The following is a 25,783-nucleotide window of genomic DNA, read 5'->3' as shown; positions in this document are numbered from 1 at the left end:
ATTTGCCTAGCTCTGTGGAGCATCCCTGTGGGGGGCTCCTGCTTGCTGGGGTGATGCATCCTGAGAGCGGTCCTAGGCAGGTATTTGCCCAGTGGAAAAGCCTCACCAGAGCAGAGCAGAAAGGCCCTGCAGTGCGGATCCACCCAGTGGCTGAACACTGAGGAGGAAAGGGTATTTGAGAAGTCTGGACTCCTGAATCTGGTAAGATTGAACCCGGGAAAGTAGCCCACACCCTTTTGGGTTGGAAGTGTGGCCTGATCACCTACGGGTGCCAGATTCAGCACTTTTGAATGTAGCTCTCTCTCTCTCTGTAACTAACTTTGGAAGCTTTTTGCTTATGGTTTTGAATTGGAAGGAGAGCAATTGGATGTGTGTCTGTGTGTGTACATGTGTCTGACCGGACTCGTCAGTTGTGAAAGGTATCAGGCCCATCAGGAGGGTATCATGCATTGAGCAATTTGTAAGAATTAGAGACAGCCACATAAGGCTGAGTGAAGAAGCCTCTGGGCATTGTGAAAGTATTGAAGTGAATGTAAATCGGAGAGTGCTCTGTGCTGCATCTTGCTAGTTGGGAACTGCTGTGAGTGAACTAACACTCTCCTAACTGTGGGAATTGTTTCTCTGAAGTGTTAATAGGGTCACCCCCATAGCAAGCCCACCCCTTTGGAAACCATGCTGAAAAATTTCAAGAAGGGATTTAGTGGGAGTTATAAAGTAACTATAACAACAGAGAAATTAAGGGCTTTATGTAGAGAAGATTGGCCAGCATTTAGGGTAGGTTGGGCCCCAGAGGGGGCCCTAGACAGGTCCCTTGTCTCCAAAGTAAGGCATGAGGTTATATATGGTGAACTAGACCATCTCGATCAATTTCCATACATAGACTCGTGGTTGTAGTTAGTTTTAAACCCTCCAAAGTGTCTAAGAGAGCAGGCCGTGACTGTTTTAGTAGCCAAGGGACAGACTGCTAGAAACCACCATCCCCCTCACTGCCGAGAAATGGGGACTCCCAAGTCCAGGCAAATGCAGTGGCAGAAACAGGCAGGATTTGCATGCATGAATACTTCAGTTATTGGAAATAGCTAACCCGGTGTTTGTAAACCAAGAGGCAGTAAGCCAGAGGGAAAATCACAGGAAAAAGGAACTTCAGGCTCAACAGAAGGCCGACTTGATAGCTGCTGCTATGAGAGGAACGCCCCCAAGAGCGTGGAAAAAGGGGGGTTTCTGGAAAGCCCCACAGTCTGCCCACCCATGCCTGCCATGCAATCAGTGTGCATTTTGTCGAGAAATAGGACATTGGAAGAAAAAATGTCCACAGTTAATTGGAGAACAGGGCGATCCTAAGCGTGAGGATCCAGATAAAAGTGAAGGGGCTCTGTTCAATCTAATGGAAGGGCCGATGGACTAAAAGAGAGGAGGGCCGAACTCATATGTCCCCCAAAGAGCCCATGGTCCAGACGACAGCCCTGTAACCCCCTCAAAAAAAAAATAAAAAATAAAAATAAAACCAATATTGTTACAGCTATTAAGGTGTTAAGAGAACAGACTTTCTTGTACTTAATGGACTGCCCCTGCCCACCTTCTCCCTTCTCCAGCAGAGCCACTATCCTGTTCAACAAAAGAGACTCCCTGCAGCTAAAACTGCCTCAGTCGGGGGTTATCTGGGTTCTCATTATCCCTAGGAAAGGAGGGTGGAGACTTCCTAGCCAGAAGCAGAAGACTGTTATTATCACCCAGGCCCATGCAGGGCTTGGGTGGCTTTGCACCCAACTCACATACGCAGTTGGTATTATTGCCAGCAGAGGATAGATGGTTCACTTAATTGGACTTAAAGAATACCTCCTTAGCATTGGATTGGCCTCGGAGGGTCAAAAACTATTTGCATTTCAATGGGAGAAAATCAGAAGCAGGTGTAACCACACAATACACCTGGATCCAGCTTCCCAGGGGCTCAAAAACTCTTTCATCATCCTTGGGGAGGCATCAGCCTGTGACTGCCCCCCAGAAGCTTCTTGCTTGCATGCTGCCCCTGTATGCTGATAACCTTCTATTGGGACACCCCACGGCAGTCGGGTGCGCAGACAAATGCCTTACTTCAGCACCTGGAGGACTGTGAGTATAAAGTGTCTAAAAGGAAAGCCCAGATTTGCCAAAAAGCAAATGCAGTATCTGAGGCTCACATTCTGGAAGGGAGAACACAGCCTAGAAGCAGAGAGGAAGCAAGCCGCTTGCAAAGTGACAGAACCTGAGACTAAAAGGCAGCTGAGAGAGCTCTTGGGAGTGGTGGGTTTTATAAATTGTTGATTTCCAAACTTCACAGTATTGGCCAAACCATTACACAAAGTGACAAAGTCGGTACAAGACACCCTATGAATGGGGCAGAAGCTAAAAGTGAAACTTCTGTCAGCCCTGGCTTTGAGGCTAGCCGATTTAACACAGCCTTTTCATGCTGTCAGAAAAAACAAACAAACAAACAAAAAACCAAAAAAAAGAAAAAAAAAGAAAAAAAAAAAAAAAAAAAAGAAAACCACACACACAAAGAAGAAAAATGGCAATCAAAGATTCTAGCCTCAATTCTGGGAAGAATTTAAATATCGAAGCACCCCACACAGCGGTGACTCTAATGAATACCAAAAGACCTCATTGGCAAGCCTGCCAAATACCAGGGCCTGCTATGTGCAGTGGTTATACAAGCCGTACATGAGACCACTTGTTTAGGTGAAGAGTCGCTTGAAAAGATGTGGGGCCAGTACTTTTACATCTCACACTTATCAGCCTTGACCAAAACTGTGGCACAGCGATGCATTCATTACATGTTGGCAATGCAACGCGAGGCAGGGTCCAACTATTCCCCCTGAAATTCAATCTATGAAGCAGCTCCATTTGAAGATCTCCAGGTAGACTTTACTGAAATGTCCAAGTGTGGGGAACATAGGTATTTGTTGGTCCTGGTGTGCACATACTCTGGGTGGGACTGAAGGGGCCCATGAAGTAACCTGTTTGCTGCTTCGAGATCCCATCCCTAGGTTTGGACTGCCACTTCGCATCAGATCAGACAACGGACCAGCATATGTGGCAGATTTAGTCCGGAAAACAGCAACGGCCTTGGGTATCACCTGGAAGCTGCATGCTGCTTACCGACCCCGGAGTTCCGGAAAAGTGGAAAGAATGAATTGGACCATCAAAAACAGCTTAGGGAAAGTGTGTCAGGAAACAAGATTAGAGTGGGTGCAGGCACTTCCCTTGGCGTTATTCAAAATTAGATGCACCCCATCTAGGAAAACAGGATATTCCCCTATGAAGTCTTATAATGTAGGCCCCCTCCCCTACTCTGGGCACTCCTGGGAACTCCTTGGGAGTGGGCAGAGATTGAGTTAGGATGCTAATTATCAGCTCCAGGGAGAATCGCTTAGGATACTTCAACCTGAGTAAATAACAAATGTCCTGTAAGCCTTTTTCTCCTCAGTTCATCCTTTCTCACTAGGTAATCACGTGTAGATAAAAGGCAGGAGTACGGCCCCTCTAAAGCCACAATGGAAAGGACCTCAGACCTCAGGACCTCAGATCCTGACCAATCCCACAGCTGTGAAGGTAGAGGGACTCCCAGCCTGAATCCACCACGGCTGTGTAAAAACCAGCAACAGCTGAGACTTGGACCAAGGAAAGGACTGCAGAATCACCTTACGAAGGACAACAAGCCTTGCTCCAGCCACATCCTGGAAGCTGGCTGGTTCATGCATGGCCAAAGCATGAGGAAATTTATCATGGGACTTGTTCTTAATATTTGGACTTGTACAGTAGGAACATTAACTAATTTTAAAGAATGCCCTCCGTATGTACGTCAGGTAGGACATAAAACTTACTGCTGTTCTTTTGTCCTGCAGTTCCTATAAATGTACAGATGAGGAGGGAGACCCAGGCATTTAGGATTCCTTCCCCGCTCTGTCACATCCACTGTGCATCTCAATAGAAGAGAGAGCAGGCCAGCTGGCACCTCCTGAAACTTGTTCCTGAAAACAACAGGCTTGGCCTTGGGGAAACTTCAGAAGGTGCTATTTTTACTTAAAACAAGATTAAACCCGAAACCTTTTCACATGTGAGTCCTGAAACTATGAACTGAAACCCTTTCATATGTAATTCCTGAAACTGTGAACTTAACATTCTTCCACGTGTAGCATCTAAAGTATAAGCCTATATAAAGGCTGAACCTTCCTTTTTTGGACGAGTTTTGCTATTAGGTACACATGCCAACAAAGCTCCCAGCTGTAGGACAAGTTCCTTCCTCCTGTATCCGGTGTCTGAGAGATCCTTTCCCGCGGCCGCTCCTGCTACACAGGGACACAGAAGGGAACCTGTTTATATAATGGTGCTCAATATAAGGTGCGTAATCCATGAGATGGACAGGTAGCTGTGTCATAGGCATCATTAAGCCCTCTTTCTTCCTATTATCTGTTAAGACAGGTGGGCTGTTAATGTATTCAGTCTACTCCACTAGGGAGAAAAGAAACCTAAAAATAGAAGATTGGACAAACGGTAAGTGGCCACCGGAGAAAATTATTGAGTATTATGGGCCGGCTACATGGGCTGAGGGTGGCTCATGGGGATACCGGACCCCTATTTACAGGCTGAACTGGATCATCCGATTGCAGGCTGTTTTGGAAATACTAATTAAATGGGCAAAGCTCTGCCTCTCTTGGCCTGACAAGAGACTCAAATGAGAAATGCAATTTATCAGAACCAGCTGGCCCCAGATTATTTGCTAGCAGCTGAAGGAGGATTCTGTGGAAAATTCATCTAACCAACTGCTGTATGCACATAGATGACCAGGGTCAAGCAGTAGAAGATATTGTGCGAGACATGTGGCACGGATTTAACCCTGAGTCCTTATTTGGAGGTTGGTTCTCATCCTTGGGAGGATTCAAAACCCTCATCATAAGTGTTATAATAATAATAGGTGTTTGTTTGTTGCTCCCTTATCTACTCCCCCTGTTCCTTCAGATGATTAGGGGGTTCATCACTACTGTAGTTAGCCAAAAAATGACATCACAAGTATATTATATGAAACATTATCAGTCAGTTTCTTCGGAAAATCTGGAAAGTGAGAATGAAAGTGAGACCTCTCACTGATGTTATAAAATGGTGAGGGTCTCAAAGAGTGGGGTGAGGAAGGAGACCCAGGCATCTGGGATTCTCTCCCCCTTTGTCATCCACTGTGCATCTCAATAGAGGAGAGAGCAGAACAGCTGGTGCCTCCTGAATCTCCTTCCTGAAAATAACACACTTGGTCTTGGGGAAATCTCTTTCCCACGACCATTCCTGCTACAGTATAAATTGCAGAGGTAGTAGTAAATATTATAGATCTATTTTAAAGTATTACTGAATTGATATTAACCCATAATGATATGGCAGCTGATAGTGATAGGGACAGGAGACAGAGACATTCTAGGAAGAAAAGGGCCGGGCTCCTGGCAAGAGCCTCACCCTCAGGCCTGGATCTGTGGTCCAAAGTGAGAACTTTACATCCCTGTTTTTCACTTAAATGTTGCCTTCTGCAAAACCACCCCTGGCCTACCCTACCCCAATCCGGTACCCATAAAAACCACAGGCTCCACTGTCAAAGAGCAGAGAAGGAGGGAAAAGAAGAAGTAGCCAGACATCAAAAAGAAGCCACTTGACTTCAGAGGGATGGCTTTGATAGCAAGACTTCAGAGAAGAGTCCTGCTGGGGATGGCTGGACTCCATGGGAATATCACCTTCCCACTCCATCTCCTTTCTGGCACTTCTTCCTACTGAGAGCCACTTTCATCAGCAGTAAAATCCTTCACATTCACCACCCTTCAATTTGTTCGTGCAACCTCATTCCTCCTGGATGCCAGACGAGGACTCGGGTGCAGGTGCAAAAGGCTGCTACATTGCCCCTCCACTGAGCTGTTAACACTTACGCCATCTGCAGCAGCAAACTTAAAAAACTGTAACAAATGTCCTCTTGGTTTTCAGGGGTCGCTAGTACCGGCTAGATGCTTCTGTGGGGCCACACAGAATTTTGCTCCTTTGAGTACCCAAAAGCACTCACTCTGGCTTCTGCACCCACTCACCTGTGTATTCCCCCTCCTGTGAGCGGTTGAGAGCTGCAGGCTGAGTAAGCAAGGCACCCCTGTCGCAAGGACTGTGAAACAGTCAAGGAAAGTTTCCTGTTACATCAGGATTTTGTGTGTCCTCTGTGTTCACTTTTCATCTGGAACAATAAGAGTGGATGCTGAGGGTGAAAGAGATCAGCTGTGTTGGATATTCTGTTTGTTCTTAGAGACCTCCTTTTCACCATTTTAATCCCTTTTCAGTGCCTCGGGATGCTGAGTCTTATGTACAATATCCCTGGACACTAATGTCCTGAAGCTCTAGGCACTTTTGTGCTAATAGGAAGAATAAGCAAAGATTAAAAGGTGGGAGAATCCTTCCCTACAGCACTAGGAAATGGATATGGAGTTTTTCTCACTGAGTGTACCTCCAGGGAGGCAGCCTTCATCAGCTGTAGTTTCTGCTGCTTCAGCTAATTGCTACCAGTATTGTTCTCTCAGGCTTCCCACAGTAGCTACCCCTGGGGTATTTCACTATCCCATTTAGTTTCCTTTGGTCTTATCTACATCTTGTAAATTGTCCCATTATTTTATCTTCTTAAATTTTCTTTATAATGTGTAACCATTTTTATTGTTTTTGGATCCCAAGTGTGTGTTTCTTTTTTTGTATGAGTATATCATGGTCACCGTGGTCTCTCAACTTTTAAATTATGTGACTCTGAAGATGTGTGTCTATAACTTTTCACCCCTGTGCACTTTTCTTCACCTATCTTTATTTATTTCCCTTTTTTCCATTATGACAACCCCCAGAAAATACATAATTTAGGTAATGGATAGTTTATCACTTATGTTTAATATTGGAAGATATTTGTAGTTGATATTTGCAGATCATCTCTTAGTATTCAACTGGAATGAAAATTGATGTAGGTTGATTTCATATCTTGTGCCATGATAAACATGGAAGTGCAGGTATCTGTAGTAAATATACACAGTGGAATATTACTTGGCCATAAAAAGGAATTTGTCATTTGCAGAAACATGAGTGGAACTCAAGGTCATCAGGTCAACTGAAATAAGCCAGGCACAGAAAGACAAATATCACATGTTCTCACTCATATGTGAGAGTTAAAAGAATGAATCTCGTTGAGAGTAGGATGGTGGTTACCAGAGAATTGGAAAGGGGTTGTGGGGAATAAAGACAAGTTGGTTGGGTACAAAAATACAGTTAGGTAGAAGGAACAAGTTCTAGTATTTGACAGTACAGTGGGAAAACTATAGTTAACAATAATTTATTGTATATTTCAAAATAGCTAAAAGAGAATTGTAGTATTCCCAACAGAAGGAAAAGGTAAGTTTGAGGGAATGAATATCCTTATTACCCTGATTTGGTCATTACACACTGTATTCAGGTTTCAAAATATCACATATACCTCTAAAATCGATACAACTATTATATATCAATAACAATTTTTTTTTTTTTGAGACGGAGTTTCGCTCTAGTTACCCAGGCTGGAGTGCAATGGCGCGATCTAGGCTCACCGCAACCTCCGCCTCCCGAGTTCAGGCAATTCTCCTGCCTCAGCCTCCTGAGTAGCTGGGATTACAGGCACGTGCCACCATGCCCAGCTAGTTTTTTGTATTTTTAGTAGAGACGGGGTTTCACCATGTTGACCAGGTTGGTCTCGATCTCTCGACCTTGTGATCCACCCGCCTCGGCCTCCCAAAGTGCTGGGATTACAGGCTTGAGCCACCGCGCCCGGCCCTATCAATAACAAATTTTTAAAAAAACTGATACAGACTGCGAAGGGCAAACCATCAAATAATTTCAGATCTCAGCTTATTCATATGGCTATAAATATTTTAGCTGGCTCTAAACCAAGGATTTTGTATGAAGTAATAGTTATCAAATATTTTTATCAAACAAGAATACCTTGCAAACAGGACTTTTAGATTTTTCAGTTGTTGCCCCTTACAATTCATCATACTCTTTATCTTCTAGTGATTGATGAAACAACCTTCCACATGAAAAAACAGCAATATAACACAGAACAGGACTCTACCTGTGGAGTGGTCAGTTTTCATCCTTTTATAAACAAAGAGATATTATAAACAAATATTTATATACAAACACTTGATCCACCTAGGAAAAACAGAGGGCTAGTTTTTTCCCACAGGGAGAGGCATTAGAGATTGTGCATGTATTTGAACAAGGCAGCCAGAGTCTTTGGTGAAGTCTCAACTCTACCACTCACCAACTGTGTGATGTTAGATACAAACTTAACCACTTCGCAGATGGGCGCAGTGGCTCACGCCTGTAAACCCAGCACTTTGGGAGGCCAAGTAGGTCACGAGGTCAGGAGTTCGAGACCAGCTTGGCCAATACAATGAAACCCCGTCTCTACTAAAAAATACAAAAATTAGCGAGATGTGGTGGTCTGCACCTGTGGTCCCAGATATTTGGGAGGCTGAGGCAGGAGAATAGCTTGAATTCTTGCAGGTGGAAGTTACAGTGAGCCAAGACGTCACTGCACTCTAGCCTGGGTGACAGAGTGAGACTCTCTTAAAAAAACACACAAAGAAACAAAAAACAAAAAAAGCCTTAACCACTTTGCAACTCACTTCTCCATCTGTAAAATAAGAGTGATAATAATGATACCTGGTATAGAGAGTTGTAAAGATAAAACCAACATTGGTAAAGTACATAGGATGAAGTAATCATGTTTTGTATATATTTTCCTTTAAATTTTGCTGCCAATATTTTCATGGTAATATTTTCAGATGTATTTCATTACTTTTTATTTAAGTATCAGGAGAAAATATATTATTGTTTTAATTAAATTGAAATTGAATTTTTGATATATTTAGGCAAATTTAATTTCTTTTTTTTACACTTTGAGGCTTCTAATCTGAAGGAGTGTTTTTGTACTTTTTTCTTTTCTTCAATAGTTTTAGTCTTTTTGTTCATTTTGGCTATGCAAATATCTAGTTGATTTGTATCTGTAATATTTTCCTAGTTACTTTTTAGTAGCTCTTATAAAGGGAGTCTTCATTTTTCCTGTCTATCCTAACATAATAAAGCAATTAGCTTTTGATTTTCAAAAATCATTATGCATTCTCTTTTATATGTATAATAATAATAATAATACCTAACCATTTTCTATGATTTACATGAAGAAATGCCAAGAAGAATTTTAAAGTAAGATTTACTAACGAAAATTAGAAAACATACTCAAAAACAGTGCTCTGCACCCCCTCACTTCCACTTGCATACTTGATCAAGAAATGAAATTAAAAATATTAAGACTATTGAGTCAAGCTCATAAGACACAAATCTGGACTTTGGAGACTCATTTCCTTCCCGCTTTTGGTAGCTTAGGTGAGATCAAATGGATTGAGTCAGTCTGCAGAGAGATAGCAAGGCTGGTTATAGTTTTCCTGTCCTACAAAGCTGTTCCCAGAGCCCTCAGTATACAGACCTTGGCCATCAGTATACATGCTCCCTGGTGGGGGTTTCTGGGTCTCAAATCCCTTAATATCTAGGTTGGTGCTAAAGTAATAGCAAAAACCACAATTACTTTTGTGCCCACCTATATATTGTTATTTAGAGAAACCAGGCATTCCCTAGCTCTCTTAGGGAAGTCTATAGATATGCAACACGGCGAAGAAATGGCATTAACTGTCTCATTCTCCTTCGGAGTGCTCTCCGCATGGTCAGTGTCCCCGTGAAGAGAACCTTTCTAACAGGACCTTCATCATGATACGTAAGGAACATCTGTGCCAGGCCATAGCTGCAGATTAGTGACTCTCTGGGAACTGTGTCTTTTCTGTTATTTTTCTGCTTGAAAGTTTTTCACCAATAAATCCTGCACTATGTTTGCACCATGTGGTCCTAGTCATTTGTGTACTCTTGCATTACACTAGTAATATTATCCAAACAAAATTTCAAAAACCACTTTCTGTAGTTGGTAAATACATAGAAATGAGAGAAAAAAGAAAGAAATATGAGGAAGACAGATGTTATCTGTTGCAATAGTTAAATGTTCTTAACTGAAGCCACAGATGAGATGTGACTCATTTGCAGACATACTGGTGATTGGTACAGTAGATTTAGAAACAGTTTAAACTTGTAAGCTTAAGCTTCCGTTTATAAACAGAAGTTCAAAATCATAGGTCCTGTTCAACATTCAGCTCTGTTAACTTACTCTCACCTCTTTGTTTTTTTACACTTTATCAAGATTTCTTCACATATTTATCAATGTCTGAAGAAGTTACTTATGCAGATCTTAAATTCCAGAACTCCACTGAGACAGAAAATATCCAAGAAACTGACAAATTTGGGAGAAAAGGTAAGATTTTGAGTTGCAGATGTATTGTACAGTTGTATAATAGAAGTAGTTTCAGTCCTGCATCTTCAGTATTGGTGATATAGTTATCATTCAACTTAAATTTTCAATAAGTCTCCTATATCTAAGCAAAGGAACCAAAGGAATTTAAACAAAATGATTAGAAAAAAAGGTTTCTGTAAGAACAGTTACCAGTGCATTGAACACTCAATATTTTATATTTTTGAAATTTTTATTATCACACTCAAGATAATTGGGACATAATTTTTCAAATGATTGGGTTGTATAAAGATTTTATTTCTTTATAAGATGAAGCCATGGAACAAGGAATGTGTTCAGGATTTCTTATGTGTTTTTTTCTTTTTTTCTTTTTCTTTTTCTTTTTTTTAATAAGAAAATGCTTTATATATATGTGTGTGTCAAAAAGAAGGAAAGACGGACAGACAGGTAGCCAGAGTGACCTGTTAAGGATTCCATTTGACTATCTACCAAACTCGACATATATCATCCTAAAATTTCTCCTACTTCTTTTGGAGATGTTTTACTAACTTACTAAAAAATAAAAGATGTTAAGTTAAATGAAGTGAATCATTAAGGAATAAAGGAGGAAAAGAGATAAAGAAATATCAGAAGACAAAATATATTTGTAATATTCAAAACCACACTATGTCAGGAAGCTTTGTATTTTTCAATTTAAACCTAAATCATGAAATAAGTGAACCATCTGTTTTGACTTTCATCTTTCACTTCAACAAAACTCTACTCTTCATCTTACTCAGAATCCTGTAGTTTTACTATATGTATGGTTCTTGCCTTCTGGCTCCTGGCTTTTGGAGTGGAATCTGCCCTAGTGAATCCATAGTTGAAATCAATGTGTTTGAGTTAAAAGTAACTTAATTAATGATAATGGAGAACACACAGAATACAACATCTATAATATTCAAGCATTGCTATAAACAGAAATTTCATTGTTAAATCTTGGATCCATTTATTATGAGCATGGTAAATCTTGAGAAAGGCTAGCAGATTAATTTTGTGGGCTTTTTTTTTTTTTTTTTTTTTTTTAACAATGTCACTTTTTTAGAAAGAAGAAGGGTCTAAGAATTTTACACTATTTTCTGTCTTTAGTTCCTTGTTTGTATTTCTTCTTTTATATGCTGAAAGAGGATTGCCATAGCACGAGCTTCACAGTACCAACAATTGCCCTTTAACTGTCTTCTCACACCCTTTCCCACCTCCTTTCCTGCCAATCCAAATTATTTTAAGTTCCCACCACAAGAATTCCTTTAATTCACAGAGATGTTGAATCCATGTCTTCTTCATGTTCTTAACCTCATCTAATTTTCTCTTTAACCAGCTTAGAACCTATGTACACAATTTCACATTGTATTATGCAACATCCACCCTTAGTCTCTTACACTTCCCCTCTCCAACGTGCTTTGTTTTTTTTTCCACTAAAAACTCTAGTTCTGGCTAGGTGCAGTGGCTCAACCCATAGTCCTAGCACTTTGAGAGGCCACGATGAGAGGATTATTTGAGGCCAGGAGTTTGAGACCAGCCTGGGCAAAGTAGAGAGATGCCATTTCTATAAAAAGAGATTTTTTTCCTTAGGTATCACAATATTTTATTTGCATACCATTCTGGCATAGATCATCTCTTAGGATGCATCAACATCATTTCAGAAAAACAAAAAACAAAAAGCTAAGAGAATACTGTCTTCTACATTCTCATTAAATCTTTTCATCTCCTGTTAAACATTATCCTTCCTAATTTTAGGTCTTTATAATTTTGTTTTGTTTTGTTTTGTTTGTTTTTTTAACTGTACTTTAGGTTCCGGGGCACATGTGCAGATCATGTAGGATTGTTGCATAGGTACATACACGGCAAGGTGGTTTGTTGCCTCCATCCCTCCGTCACCTACATCTGGCATTTCTCTCTGTGTTATCTCCCCACTCCCCACATCCCTCCCCTAGACCTCCCAAAAGACCACAGTGTGTGATGCTCCCCTCCCTGTGTCCATGTGTTCTCACTGTTCAACATCTGCCTATAAGTGAGAACTTGCAGTGTTTGATTTTCTGTTCTTATGTCAGTTTGCTGAGAAGGATGGTTTCCAGATTCATCCATGTCCCTACAAAGGACACAAACAAATCATTTTTTCTTGTTGTTGTTGTTGTTTTTTTATTGTACTTTAGGTTCTGGGGTACATGTGCAAATCATGCAGGATTGTTGCATAGGTACATACATGGCAAGGTGGTTTGCTGCCTTCATCCCTCCATCACCTACATCTGGTATTTCTCTCCTCATTATCCCTCCCCACCCTCCCCATCCCCTGCTGTCCCTCCCCTAGCCCCCCCGACTGACTGCCATGTGTGATGCTCCCCTCCCAGTGTCCACGTCTTCTAATTGTTCAACACTCGCCGATGAGTGATAACATGCAGTGTTTGGTTTTCTGTTCTTGTGTCAGTTTGCTGAGAATGATGGTTTCCACATTCATCCATGTCCCTATGAAAGACAAAAATTCATCATTTTTTATGGCTGCATAGTATTCCATGGTGTATATGTGCCACATTTTCTTTATCCAGTCTATTGATGATGGACATTTGGGTTGGTTTCAGGTCTTTGCTACTGTAAACAGTGCTGCAGTGAACATACGTGTGCATGTGTTTTTATAATAGAACAATTTATAATTCTTTGGGTATATACCCAGTAATCGGATTGCTAGGTCAAATGGTATTTCTATTTTTCGGTCCTTGAGGAATTGCCACATTGTCTTCCACAACGGTTGAACTAATTTACACTTCCACCAACAGTGTAAAAGTGTTCCTATTTCTCCACATCCTCTCCAGCATCTGTTGTCTCCAGATTTTTTAATTATCACCATTCTAACTGGTGTGAGATGGTATCTCAATGTGGTTTTGATTTGCATTTCTCTAATGACCAGCGATGATGAGCATTTTTTCATATATTTGTTGGCCTCATCAATGTCTTCTTTTGTAAAGTGTCTGTTCATATCCTTTGCCCACTTTTGAATGGGTTTGTTTGTTTGTTTTTTTTCTTATAAATTTGTTTAGTTCTTTGCAGATTCTGGATATTAGCCCTTTGTCAGATGGGTAGATTGCAAAAATTTTTCCCCATTCTGTTTGTTGCCAGTTCGCTCTAATGATTCTCTCCTTTTGCTGTATGGAAGCTCTGGAGTTTAATTAGATCCCATTTGTCTATTTTGGCTTTTGTTGCCATTGCATTTGGTGTTTTAGCCATGAAGTCCTTGCCTATGCCTATGTCCTAAATGGTTTTGCCTAGGTTTTCTTCTAGGGTTTTTATGGTGTTAGGTCTTACGTTTAGATCTTTAATCCATCTGGAGTTAATTTTAGCGTAAGGTGTCAGGAAGGGGTCCAGTTTCTGCTTTCTGCACATGGCTAGCCAGTTTTCCCAACACCATTTATTAAACAGAGAATCATTTCCCCATTGCTTGTTTTTCTCAGGTTTGTGAAAAATCAGATAATTGTAGATGTGTGGTGTTGCTTCTGAGGCCTCTGTTCTGTTCCATTGGTCTATGTCTCTGTTTTGGTACCAGTACCATGCTGTTCTGATTACTGTGGCCTTGTAATATAGTTTGAAGTCAGGCAGCATGATTCTTCCAGCTTTGCTCTTTTTGCTTAGGATTGTTTTGGCTATGTGGGCTCTCTTTTGGTTCCATATGAAGTTTCAAGTGTTTTTTTCCAGTTCTGTGAAGAAGGTAGCTTGATGGGGATAGCATTGAATCTGTCTTTGGGCGATATGACCATTTTCAACATGTTGATTCTTCCCAACCATGAGCATGGGATGTTTTTCCATCTGTTTGTGTCCTCTCTTATTTCATTGAGCAGTGGCTTGTAGTTCTCCTTTAAGAAGTCATATACATCCTTTGTTAGTTATATTCCTAGGTATTTTATTCTCTTTATAGCAATTGTGAATGGGAGTTCACTTTTGATTTGGCTCTTGGTTTGTCTGTTACTGGTGTATAGAAATGCTTGTGATTTCTGCACATTGATTTTATATCCTGAGGCTTTGCTGAAGTTGCTTATCAGTTTCAGGAGATTTTGGGCTGAAATGATGGGGTCTTCTAAATATACAATCATGTTGTCTGCAAATAGAGACAATTTGGCTTCCTCTCTTCCTAGTTGAATATACTTTCTTTTTCTGGCCTGATTGCTCTGGCTAGAACTTCCAATACTATATTGAATAGGAGTGGTGAGAGAGGGCATTCTTGTCTTATGCCAGATTTCAAAGGGAATGCTTCCAGTTTTTGCCTATTCAGTATGATATTGGCTGTGGGCTAGTCATATATTGCTTTTATTATTTTGTGATTCATACCTAGTTTATTAAGAGTTTTTAGCATAAAGGGCTGTTGAATTTTGTTGAAGGTATTTTCTGCATCTATTGAGATAATCATGTGGTTTTTGCCTTTGGTTCTGTTTATGTGATGGATTAAATTTATAGACTTGTGTATGTTGAACCAACCTTGCATCCCCGGGATGAAGCCTACTTGATCATGATGAATAAGCTGATTTGCTGTTGTTTTCTGTTTGCCAGTATTTTATTCAAGATTTTTGTGTCAATGTTCATCATGGATGTTCGTCTGAAGTTTTCTTTTGCAGTTGTGTCACTTCCCAGTTTTGTTATTAGGGTGATGCTGGTCTCATAAAATGAGTTGGGGAGTATTCCCTCTTTTTATATTGTTTGTAATAGTTTCAGAAGGAATGGTACCAGCTCCTCTTTGTATGTCTGGTAGAATTTGGCTGTAAACCCGTCTGGACCTGGGCTTTTTTTAGTTGATAGTCTATTAATTGCTGCCTCAACTTCAGTTCTTGTTATTGGTCTATTTAGGGATTCAACTTCTTCCTGGTTTAGTCTTGGGAGAGTGCAAATCTCCAGGAATTTATCCATTTCTTCCAGATTTACTGGTTTGTGTGCATATAGTTGTTTGTGGTAATCTCTGATGGTAGTTTGTATTTCTGTGGAATCAGTGGTAATGCCCCTTTATCATTTTTTATTGCATATATTTGATTCTTCTCTCTTTCCTTTTTTATTAGTCTGGCTAGTGGTGTATCTAGTTTGTTCATCTTTTCAAAAAACCAGCTCCTGGATTTGTTGTTTTTTTTTGAAAGTTTTTTTTTGTGTCTCTATCACCTTCAGTTCTGCTTGGATCTTAGTTATTTCTTGTCTTCTGCTAGCTTTTGAGTTTTTCTGATCTTACTCCTCTAGCTCTTTCAATTTTGACAATATGGTGTCCATTTTAAATCTTTCCTTGCTTCTCATGTGAACATTTATTGCTATAAATTTTCCTCTAGACACTGCTTTAAATGTGTCCCAGAGATTCTGGTATGTTGTGTCTTCATTCTCATTGGTTTCAAAGAACACCATTATTTCTACCTTCATTTCATTATTTATCCAGTCTACATTCAGGAACCAGTTGTTGATTTTCCATGAAAGTTGTGCGGTTTTGAGTTAGTTTCTTAATCCTGAGTTCTAATTTGATTGCATTGTGGTCTGAGAGAGTGTTTGTTATGATTTCCATTCTTTTGCATTTGCTGATGAGTGATTTACTTCCAATTATGTGGTCGATTTTAGAGTAAGTGTGATGTAGTGTTGAAAAGAACGCATATTCTGTGGATTTGGGGTTAAGAGTTCTGTAACTGTCTATTAAGTTTGCTTGGTCCAGATCTGCATTCAAGTCCTGGATTTCTTTGTTGATTTTCTGTCTCATTGATCTGTCTAATATTGACAGTGGAGTGTTAAAGTCTCTCACTATTATCATGCGGGAGTATAAGTCTCTTTGTAAGTCATTAAGGACTTGCTTTATGTATCTAGGTTCTCCTGTATTGGGTGCATATATATTTAGGATCGTTAGCTCTTCTTGTTTTATTTATCCTTTTATCATTATGCAATGCCCTTCTTTGTCTCTTTTGATTTTTGTTGGTTTAAAGTCAATTTTATCAGAGACTAGGGTTATCACCCCTGCTTTTTTTTTTGGTCTCCTTTTGCTTGGTAAATCTTCTTCCATCCCTTTATTTTGAGTCTATGTGTGTCTTTCTTTGCACATAAGATGGGTCTCCTGAATACAGCACACCGATGGTTCTTGGCTTTTTATCCAATTTGCCAGTCTGTGTCTTTTGATTGGGGCACTTAGTCCATTTACATTTAATGTTAATATTGTTATGTGTGAATTTGATCCTGCCATTTTATTACTGATTGGTTAAATAGACTCACAGTTCTACATGGCTGGGGAGGCCTCATAATCATGGTGGAAGGTGAAAGGCAATTCTCACATGGTGGCAGACAACAGAAGAGAGAACTTATGCAGGGAAACTCCCCTTTATAAAACCATCAAATCTCATGACACTTAATCACTATCACAAAAACAGCACAGGAAAGACCCCCCACCCTTACCCCCACCCCACCCCACCACCAGATTATATTACCTCCCACCAGGTCCCTCCAACAACATGTGGAAATTGTGGGAGCTATAATTAAAGACAAGATTTGGGTGGGGACAGCCAAACCATATCATTCTACCCCTGACCCCTCCCAAGTCTCATGTCCTCCCATTTCAAAACCAATCATGCCTTCCCAGCAGTCCTCAAAAGTCTTAACTCATTTCAGCATTAACTCAAAAGTCCACAATCCAAAGTATCATCTGAGACAATGCAAGTCCCTTCCACCTATAAGTCCGTAAATTCAAAAGCAAATTAGTTACTTCCTAGATACAATTAGGGTACAGGCATTGAATAAATACAGTCATTCCAAATGGGAGAAATTGGCCAAAACAAAGGGGCTGCAGGACCCATGCAAGTCCAAAATCCAATGGGGCAGTCAACTCTTAAAGCTCCAAAATCATCTCCTTTGACCCCATGTCTCACATGCAGATCATTCTGATGAAAGAGCTGACCTTGGGCAGCTCCACCCCTGTGGCTTTGCAGGGTACAGTTTCCCTCTTGGCTGCTTTCATGAGCTGATATTGAGTGTCTGCCTCTATGAGATGTAAGACATAGCTCAGAAGTATAGTAAGATTATCATGGTATCCCTGAATTGTATTTTCTTGAAATATCTAGCTAGTCTTTACCTATACACATAGTGTTGATTTAAATAATTTAGTCACAATAATAATTCATTCATAATATAAAATTTATAATTCCTGTTTTTTTAAAAATAGAGAAATTGTCTATTCTTGACTTCTCTAGTCACTAAAAAGGAAGTATTCAATAAAAGTTTCCTGTGAAAAAAACATGAAAAAATTTGAAAAATTACAATAAAAAACGGTGTATATCTGGACTGACTAAGATCAAAGGCTACTGGGAGGACACCCAAAGACATTACAAAGAGACAGCCTATCTTGTTTATTCTGCAGCTAAGCTCTCAGAATTACCTGAGGGATATGTAAACAACTGAAATTGTTTTTCCTGACATGCCACAATTGTCTATTCAAGCAACAACTACTCATATTGTCTTCTCTGTTAATTTCCACTTACTCACTTTTCCCAAATTTGTACAAAGTATACTATATCTAGATTGACTGGTGTTCTCCATTCTCTATTATAAATTCTGTTTTTGCTTCTCTGATTTTTGAATCAGTCTACCAGTTAACAGCTTCTCATGCCAGAATCAATTTACATACAAAACAAATCAGTGATTTTGACTTATTCTTGACATGTTCTTCAAAATATTTTTAAAATATCCTTGAATGTCTAACAAATCCATTCCTTTCCAATAGGTATATTAGGAAATAAAAGTAAAATGAATGAATGAATGAATGAGTAAATAATTCAAATGAAAGTATAAACCATGTTTAGTCCTCCCTGTTAATTTTGCTTTCCACAGCACCTCCCGCTCCCTCTCGTGTATGGCGTCCAGCAGCCTTGTTTCTGACTCTTCTGTGCCTTCTCCTGCTCATTGGATTGGGAGTCTTGGGAAGCATATGTATGTACTAGTCCTGTTTCAGTTAAAAGAGAAAGTATCTAGAATTTCAAATATTTAACAATAAACGTTTATTCCTTGAGTGGAAGATTTGTAATAATGATAGGTGATATGCCCACAAGGAGAACTTAAGATGTGGAATGTAGTGTCTTTCCCTCACTCCTGTAGAGTAATGGCTTTCCCTACCCCTTTAATCTTTATACTACTTCTGCAAATGATAAAGGATGATGGTTCTATTGAGAGTTTACAATTTTTTGTCATTTTTAATGTGAAGTTTACATAACTTTGAAGATAGAAATGGAAAAAGTGAATGAACTACAAAATATCAATGAAGAGCTTCAGAGAAATGTTTCTCTACAACTGATGAGTAACATGAATAGCTCTGACAAGATCAGGAACCTCTCCACCACACTGCAAACAACAGCCACCAAATTATGTCGTGAGCTATATAGAGGAAAAAAAGGTATTCCTGTATTCTCTTGGTGTCATTTATTGGACAATAAACTAAAGCACTGAGCCTCTTAAGAATCATTTTATAATTAGCTAGCAGCCTTTTCCTAGGGAGTCATAATTTGGGGGAAGGAATTACATGTGGTTGATAGAGAATTCATTTCCTTGCAGTTAGAAGAAAGACAGAAAGAGTAATAATAATAGAGCCCAAATTATCAGGAGATAACAGTTACATGATAAAATGTTAGAACCGTTTCTCTAATCTGTCACTATCATTATTCTGGGCAATGAGGTTAATAAAAGATAGGGAGGAAGTGACACCTCTTTATAGGTGACTTCATTCTTAAATTTCAGTCAGTGATTGATAACAAAGTCCACACACACAAAAAAATAAATAAATTGAGATGTCACCTTCGGGATCAGGGGAAGTTGGTCTTATAATATCTCCCTAAGTTTCTACAGTCATGGTTACTAAAACATATTTCTTTTGCTTCTGAGAAACTATACACTATATTTCACTATACAGAATATTTCCTATAATTTGTGTTTGTTGTCATTAAAGAATACAAAAAATAGCAAAGAGGGATTGATATAGGAAGATACACTTGAATCCCAGTGCTTAATTTGAAATGTTTTTGTGCAAGTTATGTGTCTGACACATTATGATGGTATATAGGGAGCTAGAATACAGGATTCACTTACTTCTCCTTTGATGTAAAAAAAAGAAACAGCATGTAATCCCAGCTACTTGGGTGGCCAAGGGGAGAGTCATTTGAATCCAGTAGATGGAGGCTGCAGTGAGCTGAGATCGTGCCGCTACACTCCAGCTTGGGGAAGAGAGCAAGACCCTGTCTCAAAAAAGAAAAGAAAGAAAGAAAGAAAGAAAGAAAGAAAGAAAGAAAGAAAGAAAGAAAGAAAGAAAGAAGGAAAGAAAGAAAGAGGGAGAATAAGAAACAGCAAATGTGGAGAATGTCACATAGAGAGGAAAGGAAATAATAAGAATTATTAAGACTATTAATAAAACCCAAATAAAACTATATTCTTCTTTCAGAGCACAAATGCAAGCCTTGTCCAGAGAGATGGATGTGGCATGGGGACAGCTGTTATTTCCTAAGTGATGATTACCAAACATGGCAGGAGAGTCAAAAGGCCTGTGCTGCTCACAATGCCAGCCTGTTGGAGATTAACAATAAAAGTGCATTGGTAAAGCCCAGATGTTTCTACCATCATGGGATAGAGGGAGGTGTGGCATGTTAGAGAAGACCTCAATCAACCACTCATGATTCTGGTTTATTTTAGTTGGGGTGAGAAATGACTGGAACTTTGTACATTTATCTCAAGATATCATAGGCATGGTAAAACGTATAAAACCTTAGCTTAGGACCTTAGCATAACAGGCATATTACTAGCTGACAGGTAGATGAGTAGATACAGGGCGCGCAGGAATTTATAGGTCTGTATGTATTTCCAAATTAGAATCTGGGAATCAAATCTCAGAACGTAATTTATAAACATTAAAAACAGGATACAGACATTATTCCTGAGGGTTACTAATTCCATAAAAATGACATTGGAGGATTTGTTTTGTTTCTACCATTTTGTATTTTTTAATTCACTAAGAGAAATAGGCAAGTTATAGTAGGCTGGCATAAAATATGTGTAAACAAGAAGAGCTGAAAGAAGGTGGCACAGCCAAGTGTCAAACAGATGTATTGCACTGAGTCCTTGAGTCTCAGGAAAAATATGTTTTCTAGTAGTTTTATTGATTTATTCATTTTCTTAGTTTTTATTGCCTAGTGTTTCCATGTTATACTTATTTTATATAGCATTTTTGGTCTCTTAAATAATAATCATATATTTGTAATGAAAATTACATTTTCTAAAAGTCTCTGCTTCCTCACAACAAGAAACTTTCATTATACTTTAGAAGGGAGAGAAATCAATCCATAATCTCTTCCTCATCACATTATTCTCAAGTGACCCATTCACAGTTACTTACTCTAAAAAAGGTGTTTTTTAAGTGTGGAACAAGGAAAAAATACCTGTTATTTGGCTACAAGATTCTGGACTTGTTCTGAATTCTGTTTTATAACCACTCACATCTGAGTGTGGGGCATTTTTTCCTACTCTTTCTGTTTCTATTAACTCTTGTTGGTAGCCATCAGCCACCTCCTTTGCCCCTGGACACAATGTTTACAGCTCAGATTTTTGAATCCTGAACTTGTCATTGTGAACTTTTCAATGACTGTAAATTAAGGTTATACGTGGATTAGTAGGGCCTCTCTTCTTGTGAGACCAGCAATGATAATATTTTTTTAAATGTTGAAATTTTATAGTAAGGAGTACTTTCTTTCAATTTCTTTTAATGGCATTTAATAGTAGTAGTGCAATGTCAAGTATGTCACCTTAAAACAGCAATTTGTAAGAAAGTATGTTATAATGTAAAATACAAAAGTAAGAAACTGTTTCTCAAATAGACCATTTGTATTTCCTGTAGGAATTTATAAAATCCCAAAATAAATTATATGGATATTGGCTGGGATTATCTCCCAAAAAAGATCAAACTAATCATAAGATCGTTGATGATATAATCAACTCCTCTGACTGGTAAGTGTCTATTCTTGTTGAAATTTTATAGTTGGGTTTGAGCAGAGGTATTTTCCTTAGGAGCACTGTAGATTCAAATTAAAACTAGCTTCAGTAGATATTGCAGCCTAAAAGAACCATTTTCTCTCATGCTTTTTTGATGATTTTCTAATATAGAAAGTTACCATAAATGTCTTCTGGTAACTTTGACAAGCCACTAACAAAATTACAGTAGCCAAAGTATGGAGACTTCTGAAAATAATAAGTTTAAGAAAAATTATGGAAGCCCAGAAAAGTCGCTGGATTCTAACAAATACTTAATATTGTGCTAAGTTCTGGGGTTCAAAGATGAGTGAAAGATTGATTCATCACTAAAGTTACTTAACCATTGATAGTAAGTGCCGACTGATTGAATGATGCTAGAGATAAAGAGAATATAGCGTGATAATGCCTCAGCAAGAATACACAGACTAACCAATCATAAATTTTAGCAATGCTACTTTTGTTATAAATGACACTTGAAATGAGCCTTAAAAAACTTTCTGGAATAAGGGGGTATGAGTGCAGTTTTGTTATATAAATATATTCCATAGTGATGAAGTCTGTGTTTTCAGTGTAACCATTACCTGGATAGTGTACACTTTACAGGTAATTTCTCCTTCTTTATTTTCCTCCCACCCTCCTACTTTGTGGAGTCTACAATGTCCATTATTCCAGTTTTTATGTCTATATGTACATATTATTTAGCTCCCACTTAAATGAGAACATACAGTATTTAAATTTATGTCTCTGAGTTATTTCGCTTAAGAGAATAGTCTCCAGCTCTATCCATTTGGCTGCAAAATACATGATTTTCTTCTTTTTTTTATAGTTGAGTAGCATTTCATGGTGTATATACCCTGAAAGAAAACAATCCTTAGGACATTTTTATGATTTTGCTACTGTGCATAGTGCTACAATAAACACAGGAGTGTAGGTGTCTTTTTCTTAATATAATAATTTATTTTCCTTTGGGTAAATACCCAAGAGTGGAATCGCTGGATCAAATGGTAATTCCATTTTTAGTTCTTTGAGAAATTGCTGTAGCACTGACTTATATTCTGAAATGGGCATTTTTTGAATGAAAAATTTAAAGACTGGTTTAGAAGAGCATTTCAGGTCAAAGAATAAACCTTAGCATGATACATTACATATATAGTAGAGATAAAATAATTTGTGTAGTATAATGAGGAATGTGGTTATATGCTATTTTAAGTGGGTTTATGAGTTGTATTTTTTCTGCTTATAATGAGAAAAAAATAAGTCTTTACATAAAAATGGTGGCTCACGTCTGTAATCCCAGTATTTTGGGAGGCCAAGGAGGGTGAATCACGAGGTCAGGAGTTCGAAACCAGCCCGACCAACATGGTGAAACCCCGTCTCTACTAAAAATAGAAAAATTAGCAGGTCATGGTGGCAGGCACCTGTAATCCCAGCTACTCAGGAGGCCGAGGCTTGAACCCAGGAGGCGGAGGTTGCAGTGAGCCAAGATGGCGTCACTGCACTCCAGCCTGGGCGACAGAGGGAGACTCTTTCTCAATTATTAATAATAGTAATAATAATAAAATAGTGACAAATTTCATTTGTACTTTTTAATCTTTAAGATTTGGGAAGCAGACGATATCAGACAAAGAAACCAGAGTCTCAACCTGCTGGACACTGTTGGAAGTTCTTTTTTTTTTTTTTTTTTTTTGAGACGGAGTTTTGCTCTTGTTGCCCAGGCTGGAGTGCAGTGACGCAATCTCGGCTCACCGCAACCTCCATCTCCAGGGTTCAATTGATTCTCCTGCCTAAGCCACCTGAGTAGCTGGGATTACAGACATGCGCCACCACACCCGGCTAATTTTTGTATTTTTAGTAGAGACGGGATTTCTCCATGTTGGACAGACTAGTCTCGAACTCTTGACCTCGTGATCTGCCAGCCTCAGCCTCCCAAAGTGATGGGATTACAGTCTTGAGCCACCGCACAGGGCCAGAAGTTCTTCATTTAACACGTGTTTTTTAGTATATATTTTTAGCAGGAGACAGCTCTGAGCCAACTGCGTTCAGGTGCCACCACACTGAGTTTAGGCACTGTGATCCCTGCGTACTCATCACATTGGGCCATAATGGCAAACGGAATTTTTTGTTTTGTTTGCTTTTTCTTTCAGATAGAAATAGTAAGTGTAGGAGTGTGGGTCAGAAAGACAAGGTGGCCCCACCTCTGGTGGTTGGCAATGATAGGATAGAATGGAAGATAAGCTATCTCCAAATGGAAGGAGAAGGACATATATTTTAAAGGTCTCGTTTGGAGTGAAGGACTAGAGACAAAGGTAATGTGTGTGTCAGGAGAGAGTACAGATGGAATCTTGTTTTGAAAATATAGAATATGTATGTGTTTGTAATCATTGAAAATGCAATCTATAATGGAATGGAAAACAGTAGATATTTTCAATTATCGAAAGGAAAACTGAAAAAAGTCTATAATAATTGTATGCATGACATGTATGTACATAAATACCTTATTTTCATCTTTTAATTCTGGGTTGTTTTGGGGTTTGTTTCTGAAAGGGGGCAGTAATAATTGACATCTGTCCTATGTCACCAGAAATAAATCTCATTCTTAAAAATTTAAATGATGAAGTTATTTACTGGTTGATATCATTATCTTTTTACCCAAGTGTGGACACTAAATTAATCTAAAAGGTAATATTTTTAATTTACAAATTTGTTTTTAATGTATAATCCCTGATCATTTATCCAGTATTGATGGGCTGGTATTAGAACTTCAGAGTAAAATCTTATGAAAGCGTCACTTGGAGACGATGTTGAACTTAAGGCATCATACCTTAGGTGAATTCCTGGACTCTGATGATTATGAAACGCACTTGAGGAAGACAGGGTCCCAGACTTACTACTAGGTCAGTTAGACTAGAGAGTCTTCGGAAATGGCATTATTCCAAATGATATTATATATGAAGGTGGGGGGGGGTGTTGCTAAGTCTGTAAGAAAAGGACAGCAAATATCAGATGCTAGAAAGTGGAAAAGGCAGGGAGAAATGAAGCAGTATTTGACATTGCATATGTGTCAGTATAAACAATCAACTTGGACACTTTTGATGCTCCGAACATTAAATTAGATTTAGTTTAAAGAATGCAGGTCTAGGGCAATATCAATGTTGGAAATGTAATGATTTTTCTGTGAATATGTTTCAAATATCTGACTTGCCAAGTGTAATTCTTTACTTTCTCTTTCAGGGTTACAGCAAACGTATCTGACTTAACGAACATGTATTGTGGATATATATATGGACAATATGTTAATTATGGCATCTGCACTCATGAAGAAAGAAGCATATGTGAGAAGATGGCCAATCCAGTGCAGCTTGGTTTTATACATGTTAGAGAGACATGAGGCATCAGTTAAATACATTTAAGAAGTGCAGGCTGGGCACAGTGGCTCACCCCTGTAATCCCAGAACTTTGGGAGGCCAAGCAGGGCGGATCACAAGAGGTCAGGGTTTAAGACATGGAACCCCATCTCTAAAAATCAAAAATAATAAATAAAATGAAATGAAAAAATTAAGAAGTGCGGTTGGTGGGGGTGGGGTGGGAGCGTTCCAGGCTATAGGTAAATTTAAGCATTTTCTGGTTAACAATTGGTTGAGTTTGTCTAAAGACCTGGGATTTCATCATGCAGGTGAAACATTTAGGTAGAAGGCTTCAGATAGAATAGATTGTGAATGTTAATGCCGGAGAGGTATAATGAAGCATGTGGGACATCCCACTTCCCATCATGGCCTGATCTAGTCTTTCAGGTGAATTTTAAAAGAGTCCTGGTTGAAGAGTAAGTCCATTCAGTTGGTTGGAGGGGGGCGGCTTAGAATTGTATTTTTCATTTACATTCTTCCCAGTCTGGTCAAGATTTGTCAGAGGCAACATCAAAGACCAGCAAATTTTTATTTTGTCCTGTAGCATTGCCAGGGTGGCACGGCTGCCTGTCCCAGGTCCGTCCTGTACTTCCACGGGACTCTCTGTGGCTGAAGGCCTTATGAGTCGAAGGACTTACAGCCAATTGATTGTTTTAGACCAGATAAGAATGGATGTGAACAGGCATGTATTACCTCTTAAAATTATTATTTTGTGTAAAAGCCAATAAACAAAAATGAAAAGGCAAAGTTATGAGACTGACTTATTTTTAACTTCTGTGTGTTGAGCTACTATAAGCTTGGTCTTTGTTACAGACATAAAGCAATTAGCTACACAAACATAAGCATTGTTCTGAAAAAATTATGTATATATGTTTATCTTCATAACTCACAACTGGGAGTATTATACCCAAGAGGCTTTATTACAAGGTAT

At 38.9% G+C, this 25,783-nt stretch overlaps 1 protein-coding gene across 4 annotated transcripts; it reads left to right on the top strand.

The window, feature by feature from the left end:
- CLEC12A (C-type lectin domain family 12 member A) lies at nucleotides 1-25,783 on the top strand. 4 transcript variants are annotated; one of them, XM_074403301.1, is made up of 8 exons: nucleotides 1-201; nucleotides 3,482-4,377; nucleotides 10,307-10,417; nucleotides 18,272-18,370; nucleotides 18,642-18,830; nucleotides 19,869-20,020; nucleotides 21,315-21,424; nucleotides 24,680-25,782. In XM_074403301.1, exons 3-8 carry the CDS (start codon nucleotides 10,327-10,329, stop codon nucleotides 24,834-24,836), a joined length of 798 nt encoding a protein of 265 aa, XP_074259402.1. In that variant the 5' UTR covers nucleotides 1-201; nucleotides 3,482-4,377; nucleotides 10,307-10,326; the 3' UTR covers nucleotides 24,837-25,782. The 4 variants fall into 4 exon arrangements, with proteins under 4 accessions (XP_074259402.1, XP_039317628.1, XP_074259401.1 ...); XM_039461694.2 differs by lacking the exon at nucleotides 3,482-4,377 and having other exon boundaries at nucleotides 24,680-25,783; XM_074403300.1 differs by lacking the exon at nucleotides 1-201 and having other exon boundaries at nucleotides 242-4,377.

The sequence above is a fragment of the Saimiri boliviensis genome, chromosome 7, assembly GCF_048565385.1.
Source record: "Saimiri boliviensis isolate mSaiBol1 chromosome 7, mSaiBol1.pri, whole genome shotgun sequence".
Classification (NCBI taxonomy): Eukaryota; Metazoa; Chordata; class Mammalia; order Primates; family Cebidae; genus Saimiri; species Saimiri boliviensis.
Note: the sequence above shows the minus strand (reverse complement) of the source record. Positions and strands in the feature narration are given on the sequence as shown.

Coding starts and splice junctions, on each gene's coding strand:
- CLEC12A (XM_039461694.2), top strand. CDS start 10,327: ATGTCTGAAGAAGTTACTTATGCAGATCTTAAATTCCAGAACTCCACT. Junction 10,418..18,271: donor TGACAAATTTGGGAGAAAAG/GTAAGATTTTGA, acceptor TGCTTTCCACAG/CACCTCCCGCTCCCTCTCGT. Junction 18,371..18,641: donor GGGAGTCTTGGGAAGCATAT/GTATGTACTAGT, acceptor TTTAATGTGAAG/TTTACATAACTTTGAAGATA.